The 20,205-nt window shown below is 39.5% G+C and overlaps 1 protein-coding gene across 22 annotated transcripts in view; it reads left to right on the forward strand.

Moving 5' to 3' along the window:
• SOX6 (SRY-box transcription factor 6) overlaps positions 1-19,469 on the forward strand; it is a 620,530-nt gene extending 601,061 nt beyond the window's left edge. For 10 of the 22 annotated variants that reach the window (XM_089915099.1, XM_089915098.1, XM_089915108.1 and 7 more), the window contains 3 exons: positions 786-1,019; positions 3,595-3,811; positions 12,488-19,467. In XM_089915099.1, the coding sequence (XP_089771225.1) occupies positions 786-1,019; positions 3,595-3,811; positions 12,488-12,791 (755 nt within the window). In that variant the 3' untranslated portion in view covers positions 12,792-19,467. Of the gene's footprint in view, positions 1-785; positions 1,020-3,594; positions 3,812-12,487 lie in introns of all 22 variants that reach the window. The other 12 variants (XM_089915100.1, XM_089915104.1, XM_089915105.1 and 9 more) reach the window with 5 other exon arrangements.
• Positions 19,470-20,205: the final 736 nt, after the last annotated feature.

Here is a 20,205-nt window from a genome sequence, read left to right on the forward strand (position 1 = left end):
CACGTGCTAATTCCTATTCATCCTCCAAGACTCAGCTTAGATGTCACCTCTCCTAGGAGGCATTAGCTCACTGTCCCGTCTGCTGGCACCCTCTTGATGCCCTGTTTACTTCAATATTAGAGCACTTACCATACACTCTGTTACAATTGTCTGTTTGGGGTCTGTCTCCTCCCTGAACTGTGAGCTCCTTTAAAAGCAGGTGCTGTTTTATTCACTTTTGTATACCTAGCACCTGGCATAAAGCCTAACTCATAGTAATTGCTCAGTTAATAGTTATCATTGAATTACTGATTAATTCATGCAACACACAACATTTGGATAGGCCTTAAAGAATGAGTGGGATTTAGCATGAAGAAGTAGGAGAAGGGGCTTCCAGGCAGTGAGGGGAGCACTGGCCAAGGCACAGTATTGTGAAAGAGAGTTCTGTTGGGGCTAAGAGATAGTTTGAAGTGGCTACAGTGTTTGGCAAATGAGGCTAAAATGATAGTAAGAGCCTGCTTTGAAGGGAGAAATCATGCAGGAAAGGTTACCTGGAATTGATTGTGGTAAAAATGTACTAGGTATATAAAAACATGCAAAATTAATTCTGCCCAGTGTGTCTTTGAGGCCTACCTCAGAAGAGCCTGTAGAACTGTCATCTAAAACTGTCTTCTGCTTCCAAGAGTTCATTTAAAAAGAAGAGAAGGGCCTAGGGAAAACAGCTGAACCAGGTGGCCAGCTATGTTAACAGTCTCCAGATAATAATGCTTTGCACCCATCTTGTTCTTCCTGCCCTGACATTACAGGAAGTAAAGCAATGAATGGCTCTGCAGCTAAACTACAGCAGTATTATTGTTGGCCAACAGGAGGTGCCACTGTGGCTGAAGCACGAGTCTACAGGGATGCCCGTGGCCGGGCCAGCAGTGAGCCACACATCAAGCGACCAATGAATGCATTCATGGTTTGGGCCAAGGATGAGAGGAGGAAAATCCTTCAGGCCTTTCCTGACATGCATAACTCCAACATTAGCAAAATCTTAGGTGAGTGCAGCCGCTGGTGCTGATCTTCTAACGACTGGAAAGAAGGGGCCTAATGTGACACCTAAGGGAGACTGTGGTTTGCGGAAGTTAGGTGGAGCTCAGCAAGCTGCCCCAGGAGACTGTCATCATCTCTGCATTTCCCACCCTGCACCGGAGCCTTTAGGTTTAGGAGTTAGTACATCCACCAGGTGCCAGGGCAGGACTGACTAGACACTTGTTTTAGAGACAAAACTATCTATTGTATGTGTTAATAGGGCAACTCTGAGAGCTCACTGCAAAATAAGAATCATGGAGACAAGCTTTATCTCCTTTTCTTAATTCAGTCTTTTAAAATTCGTAAGTTGCTGTGAAACGCTGGGAACACTCATAGACCCTACAGTTTTCTGCTTTAGAATTCTTGGGCTCATATGTCCCTCTGAAAGAACTCACCAAGGGCTAGGGGTGAGCCCCCAAATAGTGTGAAATTTATGGAGTGTAGAACAGTGCCTCTAATGATAACTTTAAAACTTGTAAAATAAAACTACATTTACTTCAATAAGATATGACTAGTTCAAATTTCATAGCAGTGAGTTGAACACAGAGACCACAGGGCAGAGGCCCATTTTGTGGTAACTTGCCAGAGTGATTCTCCCGTTTCTCCGGATTAAACTCAAGCCTTGTTCTATTAGTGTAAAGCTTGCCTAGTGCAGATTATACAGTTTGGAACTATTGTGCTTAACATATTGAACGTATTTTATTCAACATGCAGCATTACAGTCAACATGTTTCCTCTTTAAAAAGAAAAAACACAGAAGGCACTGTTCTATTTAAGCTGTCATGATGTGACAAAATCTCAAAAGCAGCCGTTTAAGAAGCCGAAAAACATTAGAGACTTAAACTGTGGTTTTCATTTTTTAAATGTTTTGTTCAAAAGCAATAAATATTTAACCTGAGTAAATATCAGTGATCTGGACATACACAAATACACATGTTTTATCACTGTATAAATAATTTAACTTGATTCTGAGACATTTTGAGGCAGCGACCCCTAAGAAAATTTTAAAGATACATAAGATCAAATAGTGTTGAAATGTTAAAATACAAGTTTTTCCTTTTTTTCTTTTTGACTTTTGAATTTCAAGATGGATACTAACTGTTATTACAGTTAAGTGGGGTTTTATTTTTAGAGTTTCAGAGATATACATAGGGGCATTATTCTTATAAATTTAAATACCTTTCAAACCAAAATGGTCCTAATATATATATTAAAATTTTTTCTAATTAATAGACACTCAAAAGAAAATCATTATTTCCCTGTCCCTAAATTTTGATATCTAACTTGGAAATTTTCCCCTTTTTGGCCATTTTATTAGCAGTATGAGTAAGCTCTCCAATGGGCACAGAACCTCTCTGTTTCCATTTTGGCATCTGTGGGGAATCTATATTATTGGTGTGCATTCGTGAAAAAAATTAAGAGTATAGTAAGTATATTCATTAAAATGTAAACTTTTAAGCACAAGAATTTTAAGAGCACCAAAAACCTTAACTGGGACTCTAAGCTGCTGGGAGCCAGCCGAACACAGAGAAGCCTGTCCGTGTAGACTCTCTACACAATTTTTGCACAACAATCAGGAAAAACAGGAATGGATGTGCTTTTAAAACAGACCAGGATATTGCTGGGTGCATAGAATATTTGTACAACTTTTCCATTTGTTTATGTATGAAAAATCTCCACTGAAGAATAGCTGACATCCAGTCAGCACAGCTGTTACCGCTTTATTCACCAGCGAGACACAAAAATGCAATTTGATACACGTAAAAAAACACATCCCTTCTTCGTCAAGTGTTTAGATAATTCTCTATAAACAATATTAGAGAAGTGAATACTTTTCCTTCTTCCTGTATAAACCATATTAAAAATTTTTGTACTTTCATTGGTATGGCTTTGAATGAATGTTTATAGTACTTGAAAATGGTATATATGTGTATATATATATATATATATATATATATATATATAATTCCACTGGACCTTCCGGTTCTAAAGCTATAACTTCTTAAGTAGAGTGTAGACTTTTAATTACCCTAGGCCAGGGGATACAGTGTGCACCTTAGGTTTTTATATTTGGAAGAATATCAACATCTAACATCTTATCAAGGGACAGCTTCACTAAAGATGCTTGGAGTGTGGGAGATGTTTGAATTTCTGGAACCAAGAGAGTTTTTCCTGAGAATTCTGTCATAATCCAAAGTATACTTAGGAAGTCTAGGTTTTTAACCCTAGGCAGATGGATGGGGAAACAACCTTGGTGTAGGAGACGATCTTAAGAAGCAAAGACGTGTTTTAAAACAATATACTTATGGTAGCATCAGCTTTAAGTTATTGAGGGAAATAATATAATAAATGTATCACATCCAAATTATTCTTTGCTCTATAGTCTAAAACACTAGTTGTGTGGCTCGATGGTATGTGGTAATAGGAGCTACCCAGAGCACGGGTGAGTGAAGTGGTGGGAAGGTATATCTAGTTATTTGCCAGGAGTATGTTGTATGTTGCCTTGACCACTTGGGTACTTAAGGCTATTTTTATGTCTAGGGTCTCGCTGGAAATCCATGTCCAACCAAGAGAAGCAACCTTATTATGAGGAGCAGGCCCGGCTAAGCAAGATCCACTTAGAGAAGTACCCGAACTATAAATACAAACCTCGACCGAAGCGCACCTGCATTGTTGATGGCAAAAAGCTCCGGATCGGGGAGTATAAGCAACTGATGAGATCTCGGAGACAGGAGATGAGGCAGTTCTTTACCGTGGGGTAAGTGTTCCTGCATTTAACCACCTGGGCTTTCCTGCGGTGAGAAACCACAGGATGGCCACTGGCAGTGCTTTGGGGAAGGAGATTAGGGAAGGGAAGAGGTTGTGACATACCGAAGGGGCCTGTCACAAGCGCACAGCCTTGCAGCATGGCTTCTGCTCAAATCAAAACAAACAGCCAACAGATCACTCCCAACTGATAACCCCTTTCATTGTCTCTCAAACTAATCTAGGATGTCCAGTGCCCACACACAAAGTTTCTGGTAGTTTATTTAAGCAGACACACAGGGAGGAAAAAAAGAGTAAAAACTAACCTTAAGAAATCCCCAGAAGCTTTCTAGCTTCTCTGGGTGGTGCTTCTGACTCTAATCACAATAGTCTGCTTTTGTTGTGGGATTTACCACAAGATAATTGGCCTTGACATTGGTTAGAGGACCTCATTTTTGGCATAAGATCCAGAACTCCTGTTGCAGTAAATTATTCTGTGGTAGAAGCAGTAACAATGTGGATTTTCTTGCTTAAATCAGAAACTAGACATGTTTTTGATATCTTCAAGTCTGATTTCATGTCATTTTGTTTAAAAATTAGGTAATAGATTTCTGGTATAAATTTCCACTTGGCTGACTGGCTGTCTGCACTCGAAAGAGGCCTCTTGTAACCACAGTGGTCAGCAGAGCGGGGTGCAGATGTCTGTAGGTTCCGGCACACTCAGACCTAGCAGCACAGGGGTGGCAAACCAGAGGGCCGTCTGGAGGCAGTGGCCTGAGGCAGCTGGCATCAGACTGGGGAGACACTTGGGAAAGGGCTTGAGAGAGAGAAGTGGAGGAAGCAAAAAGGAAGCTGTGTTCACTGTTAACTGGAAGGGGAATTGAGGAGCTGTGCTGTGCCAGGGAAACAAGAAAACTTCACTTGGAGGTGAAGAAAAGAGATGCCTTAAAGGAGGAGTAAAGAACCATTTATTTTTAAGGGCACTCAGAAAATAACCTCATGAAACACAAGGCTGGTTTCAGAAGCATGTGTTTAAAAACATACAACTAATTTGGAAAAGTAAATAGTCAGAATGCAAAAAAAAAAAAAAAAAAAAAGGCCAATGAGAGCAGCCTGGGTCACTATACAATACACTAGAGTGTTCTGGGGAGGAGCATCGGCTTCTGCGTTTGACCACTGAGTTTGAGACGCTGTGCGACCTATTTGGGCAAGTTATTTAACTTTTCTAAGCTTCTGTTTTCTCATGTGTGAAGTGAAACGAATAATAGTACCTATGTCATACGATTGTTGAGAGGATTCAATGAGGCAGTGCTTTTAAAAGTACTTTGTATAATGCTTAGTACAATATCAGTAAAGGTGAATTCCTGTCATTATTACTATTAAATATGGATTTGCTATCAGAGTAAAACTATATTTTATATCACACTAGATAATCAATGAATTTCTTTACACTATGGCAGAAACTTTTCGAGGTAAAGTGAGGTTTAAATCACTTTGTTATTTGAGGATCCCAGTGTATTAACAGCTGAAGACATGCCAAAATAGGATATCAAATTCTTCTGTGTTACAAATGTTTGCATTTTAAAAAGTAATGCCTTTAACACCAAAAGTACAATACAATATAATTGGGCTACTCACATGCTAATTAGAGAATTTATGAAATATACCAAGTCACAGTGTACTCTAGGAAGTATAGTTGTAGGTAACAAAATATAAATTTAAGACTGTGTAATGTCTTCTTTTAATCCTGTTAGTCTATCTCTGAAAAGGTATATAGTCTCTTTTGAGCGGAGAATCAAAAGTTTAAATTTGAGATGTTTTGTCATTCCCACCCTTCTCTCAGTCATGTCCCCTGTGTTGCATAGTGGGTCTCTTTTGCCATAGTCTGGAAGATTATCAAAGGCACCATTTTAGTTCCCTGATAACTTATTTGAAAATATGAGATGCAGTAATTCTATTTAATTTAAGTCCTCTTTACCAAAGGGAACATTGATACCAGCTCTGGACCGAAATACCTCAACACATAACAATGCATGTAAAATGAAACTCTAAAACAACTCAATCGCATCTACCACTTATTGAATGCCTACTGTATACGAGGTGTTTTAGGTATACAAAGTATATAATCCTCTAAATAAGATAAATAAATGGAGGCTTCAAGAGGTCCTATGGCTACTGAAAGGGGAGCGAGAGCAAAGGATTAAATCAGGTCTCTGCCTCTGTCATGCCAAATGACTGAGGAATTGTCTTCACGACATTGCTTCAAAATATGCCTCAGAGTCCTATTCTGCACAGTTGTGAGTATGGCTCCTAGAACCTAGAGAAAATAAGGTCTTTTGTCGTGGTGTACAGTAGCATAAAAGGAGCTTTGAAATTTAGAGACTAAGGATTCTGACGGCGTAGAGGTCCTTTGTGGAAGGCTCATTTTAGACTGTGGAATAGGGCTATGGATGTGCAGGCAATGGCCAGAATATCTTACTCTTAAATCTCCAGTGCTGAGTATTCTCCCCTGCCCAGTTTTGATAATACTTGCTACATAAAGCCAGGTATTATTTCCACTTAAGGATTCGTATTTTCTTTTAAGTAGTTGTATTTGATAGATTATTAACTCCCTGGGATTCATCTTTGCAAACTGATCTTCATTAGATACGAGGTTATTTACAAGAGGGAGAGACAAACAAGAAATTCAAAGATTGCTATTGACTTCTTGAGGGAACGGGGGTTAGATCAATTTTTATAGCTGATTTTGAAAAGACGTGCATAACTTTCAAGCCAATAAAATTACATATATTGCTCAACATTGTCATACATTTTACTGATGATACAACTGGAAATTCAGTGAGTTAGGTTTTTTTTTTTTACTTAGCTATTATGAAATGAATTTATCAATATATGAAATGGAGTAATATTAGCTCTAACCTTGGATTTAACCCCTTCAATTGATAGGTTAAGTATCAGAGTTCTGTAATAATCCTGATAGGAGTACTATTTTAATGTTAAATGATACTTATTAGGGTACATATAGCTACAACATTGTATTTTCCCAAAGAACTATGGCTAAATGTAATGTATTTCCAATTTATTTGAAGCGTATTCAGTAATTTATGTGTGAGCTAATAGAGAATTATGCAGATACTAAAAACTATTAAAATTTGGGGCTACTTTTTGAGTAACAATAATGGTAAATTATTGAATACTTACTTATACTGAGTGAATTATACAGATTATTGCAGATACAACAAACTTATAAGATAGGCACTATCATCTTCTCTATGAGGTTGAAAAACACAGTATTCAGAGATGTTAGATAATTTGTCCAAGTCCACACAGCTAGTAAATAGCAGAGCTGAGATTTAGACCAGGCTTATGTGAACCCTTATATTTCCTTTTCACCCTTACACATACCTCTCAATTAGAGCCTACAGATTTCTTAGAAGCCGTATAGTGTAGTGGTTAAGAATGTCAATTCTGGAGCCAGACCGTTCTGGCTCAAATACTAGCTCTGCTTCTTCCTGGCTCTAGGAACTAGTGCATAGCAATTCTTATTCCTCTGAACTCTCCACTTGCCCTTGGGAAACTTATTTAAACTCTGTGTACCTCAGTTTCCTCATATGTAAAATGGGGATGACAGTAATACCTACAACATCAGACCTTTCTGAAGATTGAATAACTTAATGTATCTAAAGTGCTTGGAACAATGTCTGGCATATAGTAAGTCCCAAATTAGCGTAAATATTATTATCCTAGAGAAATGATGCTATGTGTCAGGTATATATTTCATATTATAAAGAATTATGTTCTCCTGCATTGTGGTATAAGTGATTTGAACATTTGCCATTTTGATCTTAATCTCAAAGAGGTTGAATAAAACCTATAAGATACTTACAAATTTAACTGAGTAGCATAGACTAGACATGCTGTTTTTAGCATTGTCCTCCTGTAGAGAAAGCCAGATTAGAATCTCTAATAGGTAATGTAAAAAGATGTGCAACTTACAGGTTTAATCTCCTAATGAAGCAAACTTCATTGCCTTCATTTATAGATACTGTAAAGGATCAGCAAACAGGAGCTTTGACAACATAAATAAATAGTTCCATTGCAATTGGCAAAGCTAGACTATACTCCAGGACTCTTCTTGTGATTTGGAAACCATGCACCAATGCTGGACTCTATCAGGAACAGCTCAAACTCTTTACTTGGGCTGGGAGGGAGGGTTCTTAGCCATCTCTACTCATATCAGCTGCATGCGTGTACTTTTATAAATATCTACAACTTTTGTTTTGATGTGCACATTCATTATTTGTAAAGTCCAATGCTTGCCAGCTATCCCTGTTTGTGAAATCTGCAGTGTTTGAATTTTGACTTTGCAATTGATCTGTAAAGGAAGGAAAAATGCTTTTTAGGAAAGTAACTTCCGATAGACAAAGCTTGAGCCTGCTGGCCAGATCTTCCATTTTGTTAATTGATTAGTCAGTCAGTTGGTAAGGGCCTATTTGAAACCAGCTGTGTGCCTAGCACTGTACTAAATTAATATAGTACATGAGGCATTAATTCTGTACACAGTGAGCTTTCAGAGAATGCTAAAGTCAGAGAGTCCAGACATATACATGAATAGGTTAGCAAATAATAGTTTGTTATACACACATGCACACACAGAATACATTGCATAGTGCTCCACATAATGTATAATGGAATACTAATTTTGATTATATAGACAAGAGCAAGTAAAGCTCTGAGGGAGGGAGATTACTATGCATTAGGGCCACGCGTAGGCCATTCTTGAGGAAGGGGACTTGAGGTTTGGGTAGCGTCAGGCTGGTGGAAAGTACAGGTAAAGATTCCTATTTTAGCATGAAGGAGAGCATGAACACATGGGGGAAATGTGAAAATGTTCAAAAATAAATAAGGAGGCTATCCTAGGAATTTTTTCTGGCAGTAAGAAAAGTAAAATATGTAGGGTGGAATAATATTTTGGAAACCCTTGAAAGCCAGATTTCTTCAATTATAATTACCTCTGCTCACTTAATTTTTTTAGTCTCTTTTTATGCTGATAATGACAATGAGAGCAAGACCAACATGACAGTTAGCTTATGATTCTGCATCCACAGAATCAGTGGTCACATAGAAGGGGCCTCAGAAGTCATATCCTTCAAATAGCCAGCCATTGTAGGAGTCCTTTCTAAGTTTAGCTTGAACTCTTTCTTTGAGGGCTAGAGAGCTCACCACTTTCCAAGGGAGCTAGTTTCTTTGTGGAACACCTCCTAATGCTAGAAAGTTCTTTCTTCTTAAGTAGGCCATACTCTGCCTTTCTGCTGCTTTGTAGATAGGCTCTGATCCTCTTCTTTGGTCACTTCTGGAACAAATCTCTTCCTTTTTTGTGAAGAAAATCATTCAAGCATTTAAAGATGATTATATTCACATTCCTTCTCCACTACCCTCTCTCTCATATATCTAAGCTCATTATATCTTTTCTTTTGTAGAACAGGTTACCCAGACTTTTCATTTGTTTTCCTTCTCATTCACTAGTTCATTCTCTCATTCCATGTAATCAACAGATTTTTGTTGAGTGCTTCCTATGTCCCAGGCACTGCTTAAGCTCTGGGACTACATCAGTGAAAAATCCTATCTTCATGAAGCTTCCATTCTAGTGGGGGATGTCAGACAATGAATGAGTAAATGAATGAATAAATAAATAAATATCAAATAATAATAAATGCCTTAGAACAAACTAAAGGAGGGAAAGGGATAGGGAGTTTTAGAGGATGGATTGCAATTTTAAACCGAGTGGCTATAGAAAACCTCACTGAGAAGATTAACTTGAGCAAAGACCTGAGGAGGTGAGGGAGCTAGCCATGCAGATATCTGGGAGAACTAGGCAGAGAGAACAGCAATTGCAGAGATCTCGAGGAGAGGTTGTGCCCGGCTTGTTCAAGAAATAATGAGGCCAGAGCAATAGGAGCAGAATGAGTAGGTGGGATGAGTACTAGGTTTCAGAGGTAGTAGAGAGCCACATGCTGAAAGGACTTGTTGGCCATTGTGAAGACTTTGAATTTGAATCTGGGTCAGATGGAAAGACATTGAAGAGTTATAAGCAGAAGAGTATTGTGATCTGACTTAGGTTTTAAAAAGATCAGTCTATCTACTGGGTTGAAATATTGTCTGAAGGGGATGTGCCCTGAACTAAGGAGCCAGGCTCTTACAGTAAACCAGATTAGCATTGGTGGTGGCTTGAACCAGGTTTGTAGAGGTAGAGGTGGCAAAAGTGGAGGGATTTTGGATATAATCCTGAGAGTGAACCAGTAGGATTTGCTGATGGATTGGATATAGGGATATAGGATTGGCCCCAGCAGTCAGAAAGATGAAGTAATCATTAACCAAGATCTGAAAGGCCATGAGAGGAGCCCAGTACATGGGAGAATGATCAGGAGTTCAGTTTTGCACCTTTATTTATCTCTCAGGCTTATTGTGAGGATTAAAGGAGATAATTTGGAAACATCTAAGCATTGTCCATAGCACATAATAAGAGGTCAATTCAAATTTATTTAATATATATAGATATTTTGATTTTAAAATACTGCAAAAAAATGACCATCTATTCTTTGCAAAAAGAAAATGTCCTTCATGAAAAGAAAATGTATCATTTGATAGTTTGCATATGGTATGTAGAATTTATATTATAGATTAGCTCACCATATTGGGAAATCTGTAAAATGGGTTAATAGTGCAGTAAAAGTTTTCACTCGACACTCATTACGTGATTAAGGCAAAAATATTTTTATTGCAATTATCCAAATTCAGTAAAATATTTAATGAGGCTCTTACTGCCTTGGATAGGTTAGCATAAAATTTAATTTGTGTTAATTTGCCCCAAACTTAGGAAGCAAGAAGTATACTGTTTTTAGAATTTGATTCTATGAAAGCAAAAACAGTATCTTATCAGATGTTTCTATACATAGATTTAGATTCCTCTATCATCTTCTTTGGGGCAATCAAAAAAATAACCACGAGCATCATAGAAAATGCATCAATATCAGGCACGTAGTATCAACTGGACACCTACAGGCTCTATAGAAGTCAGGAATTTTTATGGGATATAGTGAGCATAGTGTATCTGTATATTGAATATCTAGGAAGGAAAGAGTGATGGAATTCAAGTCAGGTGACCTAGGTTCAAATCCCAGCAGTGTTGATTATTGAATGCAGGACCTTAAGCAAGGCCTCATTTTCTTCATCTGAAAACTGGGCATAATAATACCTCATGGGGTTGCCTTGTTAACTGAATGAGGTAATATATATGTAAATATTTATATATTATGTTAGTCAAAGGTTAAGGCATCATTATTATACCTCCTAGTGTTTGAAAGAGGTTGTTAAAAATAGCATTATCAGATATCCCACAGTGTGATTCTAGGCCATTTCCATCATTTCTCCTTCTACCAGGCTGGAAGGCATGCAGACATTTTTGAGAAGTTATGCTCTTTCAGGACGTGTCAAAGGATAGCTGGTAACTAAGCTAGCTCTTCACAAATTCAGCGTATTTTGCTTTTAGATTGAGGTGGATAGAAGTTTCAGTGTAGGGGGGTCAATAAGAATGCTTCAAGTGATGGACTGACCTGAGGCCAAGTATTAACAGGTGGAAGGACTTTCCAGGACTTCCCTGACCCCAACTTTTATAAATAAATGGAAACTGAGGCTCAGAAAAGAGAGTTACAATGACATTTTGAGGTGAATTAATAATACTGTACATAGAGATTGAGAAACACTTGGTGAATATTGCATCCGTGAGAATATTGTTTCAGTCCTAGTCTTTGAGCTAGGTAGTAGGTCTTCCATTCTTTCAACCAGTTACAATGCCTCAAGGGAAACTGAGAGACAGATAGCCATGTCTCCCTGCAGAGGGAGAGACTGCCCTTTGTAAAGGGTCTGGTAAGTTTATTTGAACTAGAGTGTCATGACGACGGACTGAGCTGGTGTGACCATGCCCTGGCACCCGCTGGGATCTAGGATGAGGCAGCGTGTTATTCTGTTAAGTGGTGGAGCTTTCACTGTTCTTCACTCCTGACTCCTCCAACCCCAGCTCCAGCCCAGGGCCACAGGACTAACGACATCCAAGATGATCCTTTCATAATTAGGAAGTAGAAGCTTCAAGGAGCTTCCCTACAAGTTCAGCCGCGGAAATAAGTAGACATTTACACGGATACCAAATACACGCTTTGCCGAATCTGACTCTGGGATATACTGGATCCTTTCTCATCTTGATCTTTCCTTTGTACAGTTCTCAGACCAAGGTGAAGACACAAACCTGCTTAACTGTATCATTACAGTATGTCTCATATTACCAGCCTATTTTTTTGTCATGTCCTGGGAGATCTTAAAAAATGATCTCACATGTAACTTTGTGGAATCAACTATAGTATTTGTTCCAAATGCCAAGGGGTTATCAGAGCTTTGCTTTCATGTTGCAAAGCCATGGATAAATTGCTCCATTGTTGCTTAACACCAATCACATCATCAGGGAGATTTGCAGGACTCCTCCAGGAAACACCTTTGTCACATTTTGTCATTTGCTTAGAATTTCAAACAGAGCCCCCTTTTAGAATGTGTGAGGGGTGAATTCCGATGCCACACGGAAGAACATACGTATATAGATATTTCCCTCTGTTTTATTTTATTTTTTGAATCTATACAGGCAGCAGCCTCAGATTCCAATCACCACAGGAACAGGTGTTGTGTATCCTGGTGCTATTACTATGGCAACTACCACACCATCACCTCAGATGACATCTGACTGCTCTAGCACCTCCGCCAGTCCAGAGCCCAGCCTCCCGGTCATCCAGAGCACTTATGGTATGAAGACAGACGGCGGAAGCCTAGCTGGAAATGAAATGATTAATGGAGAGGATGAGATGGAAATGTATGACGACTATGAAGATGATCCCAAATCAGACTATAGCAGTGAAAATGAAGCCCCGGAAGCTGTCAGTGCCAACTGAGGAGTGTTTGTTTGCTGAATTAAAATACTCTGACATTTCACCTCCCCTCCCCCAACAGAAAAGTTCTTAAAGAGCCCGCATGCATTTGTGGCTCCACAATTACATCAGCAGAATGGTCTTAATTGTTTCGTAAAGCGTGAGACAGATTAAGTTTTCCCAGATTTTTCATGAACTTGAGTTTTTTGTCGTTATTGTTATTGTTGTTGTTGTTTTTTAATTTAGGTGAAGACATATTAAATATGAGACACCAGGACTTGAAAACTTATCTCAACCCATAGCTGTCTTACAAGTCTTATATTTTGTCTTACTTTTTTTCTTTTGGATGTTGATAAAGGTTTAAGTTACTGTTTTAGATGGGGTTAAACATTCTCACTCAGGTATGCTGTGCCAGCCTACAAGTTGTGAATGTGTTTTTATTCTGAATTATTTTAGAAAACAACTGAGAATTTCATATTGTGAAACAGAACAAGTCCACGGCGTGTGCAGCTGCATGTAGAGCATATTCAAAAGGCCTCAGAATTCCATTTTTCCATGTGTAGAGTTAAACTTTGAATGTGCCAAACTTTTTCATAACTTTTGAATCTTAATATTTTGAAAGTCTTAAAGGAGACACTGCAAAGTCTTAGACAATCTTTGGCATCTTAAAATAGCAAACCACACTTTTTTTTTTTCAGAAAATGGTGAAGTACTCAGGAATCTGGAGACAAGATATTGTAAGGAATGAACAAGGTTGCCACAGTGCATGTACCCAATTGTGTTTGCCTCTTGACGTGCCATCAGTGTGTGACGTGGTACGACGTCCACGCACCAGAGCGATCACCACACCAGATACCGACATGGTGGTCTTCTCTGCCTGAGACCACCTCTCACTACATCCATTATCCCTTTGCCTTTAACCCTGACATTCAGTCTTAACACATTTTCTCTTAAATAATTTATTCATTCCAGAATGTCAAGGGTCCACTTACTATTTATTTAAAAAAATTGTTGGTGGCATTAATTTAATAATTCTTTTTTCTTACCCTCCTTCCCCAAAGAACTTTTCAGCCCTTTTCACCTCCTTCTCCTGCTAGATACAAAGGTGTACATAGTGATTTTATGTCCCCAGAACATCTGGATGCATTTCTGAAACAAGATACTACTAAATACCTATATTGTTGTTTTTGAACATCAGTGTATATATGGCTATAGAGCTGTGTATTTGGATACAGGTGTAGAGATTTACACTTCAACAGGTATTGCCCCTGAGGTTCCCCGTGACTTTGAATCTTTTGCCAGAATTTTCCCCTAATTCAATTAGGCAACAAGTGGTAGGATCTGCATCAGTGGCATTTCCCCTCAATGCCATTCAGCAGCAAGGGTCAACAGTGGTGACTGCCAGGCAGGGGAGTCCCGCAGCCAATCCTAAAGCCCAAAGCTGTGGTCCATGTAGGAGTCCACAGGGATGATGTCATGGGCTGGCGCCTTTATAATGAGCTGCCTTGTCCCATCTCGCACATCTAGGGAGTTCTTTGCAAAATCCCCAGGATGCAAGAAGCCACGTGACAGCCTCAAAGCAAAGATAGAGGCAAATAGTCGTGATACATCCAGAGAATGAAAGAAAACCATAGAGAAGGAGAAGGAGGAGAAATACATTCCCTAAATGGGATGTTCCTACTGTTAACTCTGGGGAACAGATCACTCCTGGGGCAGCAGACGAGTTCCTCTGGCTCACTCCCTCCATCTGTGGCTGCATGGGGGTCATGCCTATGTGTGAACAAGATTAACTGCCCTTGTCACACAAGGATTTTTCTGGAGATGCACTGATGGGCTGGGAAGCAGTGAGGCTTCATTCCCCATCTCCTAACTGCAGGGAGCTCAGCCATGCCATTTTGACCTTCCTGAAACCAGGACTGATTGCCTATGGGGAAGCCTCACCCAGAGTAGTTTGGTGGGAGAATGTCAGCAGATGGGACAGTTCACCTCATGGGACAACCAGAATCTGATCACCAGGACATAGGAACGGCCCCATCAGATTTCTTGAGCCATTTTGTCACTTGGAAGAAAATAGTGTACCTTCATATTTATTTAAGAGTGCTCAAGGCCATACCTAATAGCAATAAATAGGTCTAGCCAAGACTTTACTGTCTATGTCATTAGCTAGGAGTGCTCTCTATAAACTGATTAAGGTACTGATAGGAATGTTTGGTTCTTAATATTGATTGGGGATTGGAACTTTGTTTTTGTACATTTATTTCAAATGAGGAGGAGCTCGTTTTCCTAAAAAAAAAAAAAAAGAGTATTTATTATTGTCTTACTGGTTTCTTTTGATTATATACCTCTCCTCCTCAGTTCATTCTCACGTTGTTTTCTCTTTCTCTTTGACTCTTGCTTTTGCCCTGTCCCGCTCCTTTTTAATTTTGTTGCATAAGTAGAGTGCTGTATGGCTAGCATTGTATTGTATGTAATTAATTTTGCACAAAGGCAGACATTTAGAATAGTAGGTTAATTTTGTTTGTTTTTATGACCATGCCAAAATAATATTCTGGGCTGGTGGAGAACAAAGGACTGTTCTTTAGGACTGAAACTTGATTTTGCTTGTAGTTAAAAAAAAAAAAAAAAAAGAAACAAAAAAAGAAATCAACAAAAAAAACAAAAAACACACACACTCACAGATGTTGTTTCATAAGTGTTATAAGCACTGGATATAAATGGTATTTTTTATCACTTCTGACTAATGTGAAGCTGTTGTACAAAAACTACATGAACAAAAGTCATCTGTTTCGACTCGTGTGGGCTTGCCTCACAGTTGCCGGATTTGAGTCATTTTTATGTCTTGTTATTTCATTTATTTATGCAAAATACATGTGTGTATGAACACTTTGTTTTAGCTCCAGCTCTGCCTCAGTACTGGGGTTCAGTTACTTCTAGCCATGTTCTTAAAAATGAAAGGCTATTCAGGAATGATCTGATTGTAAACGCCTCTTTCATTGGGTCAAACAGTGATGCTGTATTTGAATCTAAATTCTGCACATAAGCAGTTTATTCTATTTATTAGCCAAGTTTGGCTCTAAATATCCATGGAAATTAAGAATGACAATCATAGGGATCACGTCATTTTATTTTCATTGGGGCTTAAACAAAGTTTTTATGACTTCACCATCTCATTTTAGATTTTTCTAATTGTGTAAATATAACATAGAAATAGAATTTATTTTTGGCTCATGAATATTTAGTGAAATATAAGTTATGTATTTCCTTTTTGTTCTCTATCCATATATGTTGGTCCAGACTAGAAGTTGACGAGTCACTGTACCTCATGGGGTAGTGAATTATCAGCCACAGTGAGAAAGCAGAGTCCCACCTGTAGCTGGAGCAGTAAAACTCATCACTTGGGTTCTCATACAGTTTAGAACCCACTGTCCACAGACTCAGACTTTCACTTTTTTTTCTTATAGAAAGTTGATGAATTGAACATGGTGAATTTCCAGCACAGCTGGGAGAGAGTCAATTTGCTTTGTGAATCCACATAAACCTTAGAAGGTAGTTCTGTGACCGTTTACTAGCATGGAGCATGAATGCCATTAGAAAGGCAAAAATCGTTCTCTGAGATCGGCCATTAATGAAAGTCCCACCATGCCAATTAAAGAATGTTAATCAACTTTTTTTTTTCCCATTGCTCCCTATTTCATAGTATCTTCAAATCAAAGGTAAAAATTACCTCCATTTTGTTAAAGAACTTGCAGGATCAGGATTTTCCTTGTCACTTAGAATAGGGACACTGGCAGACAATCCTGTCCTAAAAAATGGACCATGTGGAATAGGAAGGAAGGAAAGGAAGAAAAAGAAAAAAAGAAAGAAAGAAAGAAAGGGAAAGAGGAAGAAAGAAAAGCAAAAGGAAAGAAAGAAAGAAAGAAAAAGAAAGGAAGAAAGGAAGGAAGGAAGGAAGGAAGAAAGGAAGAAAGGAAGAAAGAAAAAAAAAAAAGAAAGAAAGAAAGGGAGAGAGAAAGAAAAGGTTAATCTGTGGACAGGAGCAGCCAGGCAGGCAGTTTTTCTGTTTCATTGGCAGATGCGAGGCAGTATCTTTTCCAGGAAGGTACGAAAGCTTTGTTGTTTTCACCTGTATTCAGCTCACCCTTTTAGGGGCACGTCAGTTTGCTTCATTTGGTATTTGATACACCCCAGCCTTGTCCTCAGGCCTGATTTGATTTGCCAGGGTCCTGACACCATCTCTCAGGCCAAGTTCTAAATTCAGGTGCGGGCTCACAGTGCTATTGAGCTTGTCAAATTCTGGCCTCCCCTGAACATTAGCCCCACTGGAGCCTGGGGTGTTTGAAAAGGGTGTGATCACTCTAGGGCTGAAATTAAAGGCTTCTTTCTTTTCCTTATGAAGCCAGGCTGCTTCTCCGGAGCACACCCTCCTGAGCGGGGAGCACAGGCACTAGCTGAAAGCAGGAATTGTTTTGAGGAAGCCCATCTAACCCCAGTAGGAAGGCAGCCCGGTCGCTTGAACACCACAGCTGAGGCTGCTTCTCTCAATTTACTCGTCTTGCAAAGAGGTGACCTCTACCTACTCATTAGGGAAAAGAAAAAGAATCAGTTAGTAGTTTTAAACCGTATGAGAAGTCCTGTACCAAGTGCCAACAACTGCAAAGAATGCAGCTAGAGGAATGTATTGACTTTATTACTGGGTCTTCCTTTCTAATGAGAAAATGACAAAAATGGTTGCTGTAGCCTTGCCTGATTTTGTACACGTTTGTTTAAGGACTGAGTTGGCACTTAAACTCACTTCTCAAAGTATAATAATATTGTATGACCTCATTTGTCCTTTTTCAAAAGCACTTGCATCATTTCCTTAAGTCATCTGTCCCCTGACATGTTTTCTTCCTTAATAAACAACTTCTATCTGCTATTCCTGCCGATTATGTTCTGTTTCTGATGCCATGTACTATTGAGTGTAACCCTCTGCTAATATCACTGAAAATATTGATATGCAAACACATTTCCCTTTCATCCCCATGCCATCTTTTCTTTTGGGGACAGATTTCTTCCCAAAAGCCCATGAACAAGTATTTGGAATGCTGGTACCTTTGGGGCAGGGCTAGAGGGGGGAGGGGGAGGGGCAAAAAGGTAAAGCTTAGTGCAAATCCTCTTCTAATTGGTGTCCGTGGCAATATGAAAGCTTAAAGGCAACTCAGTGACATATCTTGCTCAGTAGCTTCTTATTCCTGAAGAACCACAAGCAGAAAGTGAGGCCTCAGTGCTGGTGCTCTTGGAATATGGGGAATGTGCAAATATTTAACTGTTTCGTATGCTGCACATTTGCAGACCTGCTCATGTGCATTCTCCGTTTGTCTTCCTTTGTCATATGTGTTTTTGCTTTTTTGGAAAGTGCAGTCTTTATTGTACCCTTTCCAGCTTGTAGCAAATTAGAATGCTTAGCATTTATGTTCATTCATTATTGTATTTGCCATGTAAAATTTTTATTACCTTAGACGAGCTTATAAGCTGTTACTACATAACTTATCTTACTGTAACTCTTTTATTTCCCGACATTGTAATTTGTTTGTGATGTATATTGTGAGATTGTATTCTGTGTTAATTTAATCAGCACAATTCACTGACATGCTGGACTGAATGCTGGCTGCTGTTTCAAAGTGTAAAGTTTGTGTAGGGCTGTTGGGACAACTGCAACTCTGTTGTCAAGGTGCTGTGCTGGTTCCTCTAGCGACACTGCGGGTGCGGCCCTTGGGACGCTAAGGGCGTTGAATACACCCTTGAGCAAATTTTAACTGCAGATATTCTTTGTAGAAATTCTGTGTATAATGCAGGTACCTACTTGGCCCGTGGCTGGTAACTATTTGGGCAATTAGAAAAACAACAAAAACCATAAAAACTAGTGTCTATTGCTGCTTTGAATATGTTTGAAAGTCTGAAAATGTAAATAGTTTATCAAAAAAAAAATCTTGTACAGTCCAGTGTAAAGTTTTTAAATGACCTTAAGGGTTGCCATCACATCTTTCTCACACTCTCCTCTTGATAATGGAAAAAAAAGTTTGCTAAGGATTAAAGAAATGAGAAAAAAAAAAGAATATCTTCAAATTTCAAGGAATGAATCATTGTTCTTAGCTTTGTTGCATACACACACTTCTTGGATTTCGTTGTGCAGTATTGACGTGAGATAAAACTCAACATTGAATAATCTTTCAGTGGTACTTTTCAAAGTCTTCCCCTCCTCTGCCTCATAATTAAGGGAAAAGACAAAATTGAAAGACACTGTCTTTATCTATCCTGGTGTATGTTGGCACCTTAGCTACTTTTTTTTTTTCCTTTTTGCACAAGGTGCTTTCCTGATATGTTAAACATGCCATCTTTGGGTGATAATGTATATGCCATGATGGGGCCTAGGCCCCTCAGGGGAGTGTCTATAAGAACTGCCTATTTATGCTCATTTACCTCAAGACTGTCCTCTCTACCCTTAATCTAGTCGTCATCACTCCATCTTTTGTACTGCTGTTGACACTTACAAATTAAAGATAAATTTTGTTTTATGACCTCCGTGTACGGCCTTGTCTGTGCCCTGCCAACTGTTCCTACCCTGAAGCCTGGTCAGCCCTCGGCTCGTGCAGCCCTGGCCCACACTGCCTGCTGCTGGAGCCTGCAGAGCCTTCCTGCTCCCGCCGGTGCTCCTACCTTCGCTGGGAGGTAAGTCTTCAAACCCCTTAGCCTGGAAGACTGGCCTGCTTTCTTCACTGCGGAGCATGCACAGCTGTGGCAGGAAATGCTGTGGATTCAGATGGCAGGAACAGGATCCAAGGTGGATTTCTGTCAAGGGAAGATGGGAAAGGATGTCACTTCCTATTTGCCTGACTTCTTCATGAGAGTGAAACAGTTTATAAAAACTCCCAGCATTCCCGGGTATGAACGAATCTCGAGGGCCAACCTCTCACATGACATCAACTTCTACAAGCCTAGCAGCCAAGAGTGGAAAATGCCGCACTTCTGGAACCGTTGCCTCCGCTGTGGTTGGGAGTGGTTGGCTGATTTCTCAGCTACTTCTGCCTCAGAGAAGGAGAGTTCCCGGTCTCCTTGCCCAGCTATGAGTTGGCCCGGGAGCGAATGATACCAGCCTCTAAGGGTCTGAGGCCTGGAGGTGGGGTAGTGGACCAAAGTGAGGCGGGCCCTTAAAGGAGACTGGCCAAACCAGCCAAGCCAGTGCTATGGATCCAGAGGTTAGTGACCAACACCTGGAGAAGGAGGCAAAGGGCTCAGGGGAGACAGAGGGGAGGCCTAGCGATTTCTTCTTTGATATTTCCTGTGACAAATGCCTCATTAGAGAAAAGCCAAGGATTTGTGGAACTTTTCTTTATCACAGTCAAACTGTCAGTTTGATGCAATCTGTTGTCAGTCCTGAAAACCTAGCTTTCCATGCCCC

Source organism: Delphinapterus leucas, chromosome 7 (assembly GCF_059928025.1).
Source record: "Delphinapterus leucas isolate spDelLeu-1000000601 "Yukka" chromosome 7, BTC_Dleu_Yukka2, whole genome shotgun sequence".
In the NCBI taxonomy this organism is placed as follows: domain Eukaryota; kingdom Metazoa; phylum Chordata; class Mammalia; order Artiodactyla; family Monodontidae; genus Delphinapterus; species Delphinapterus leucas.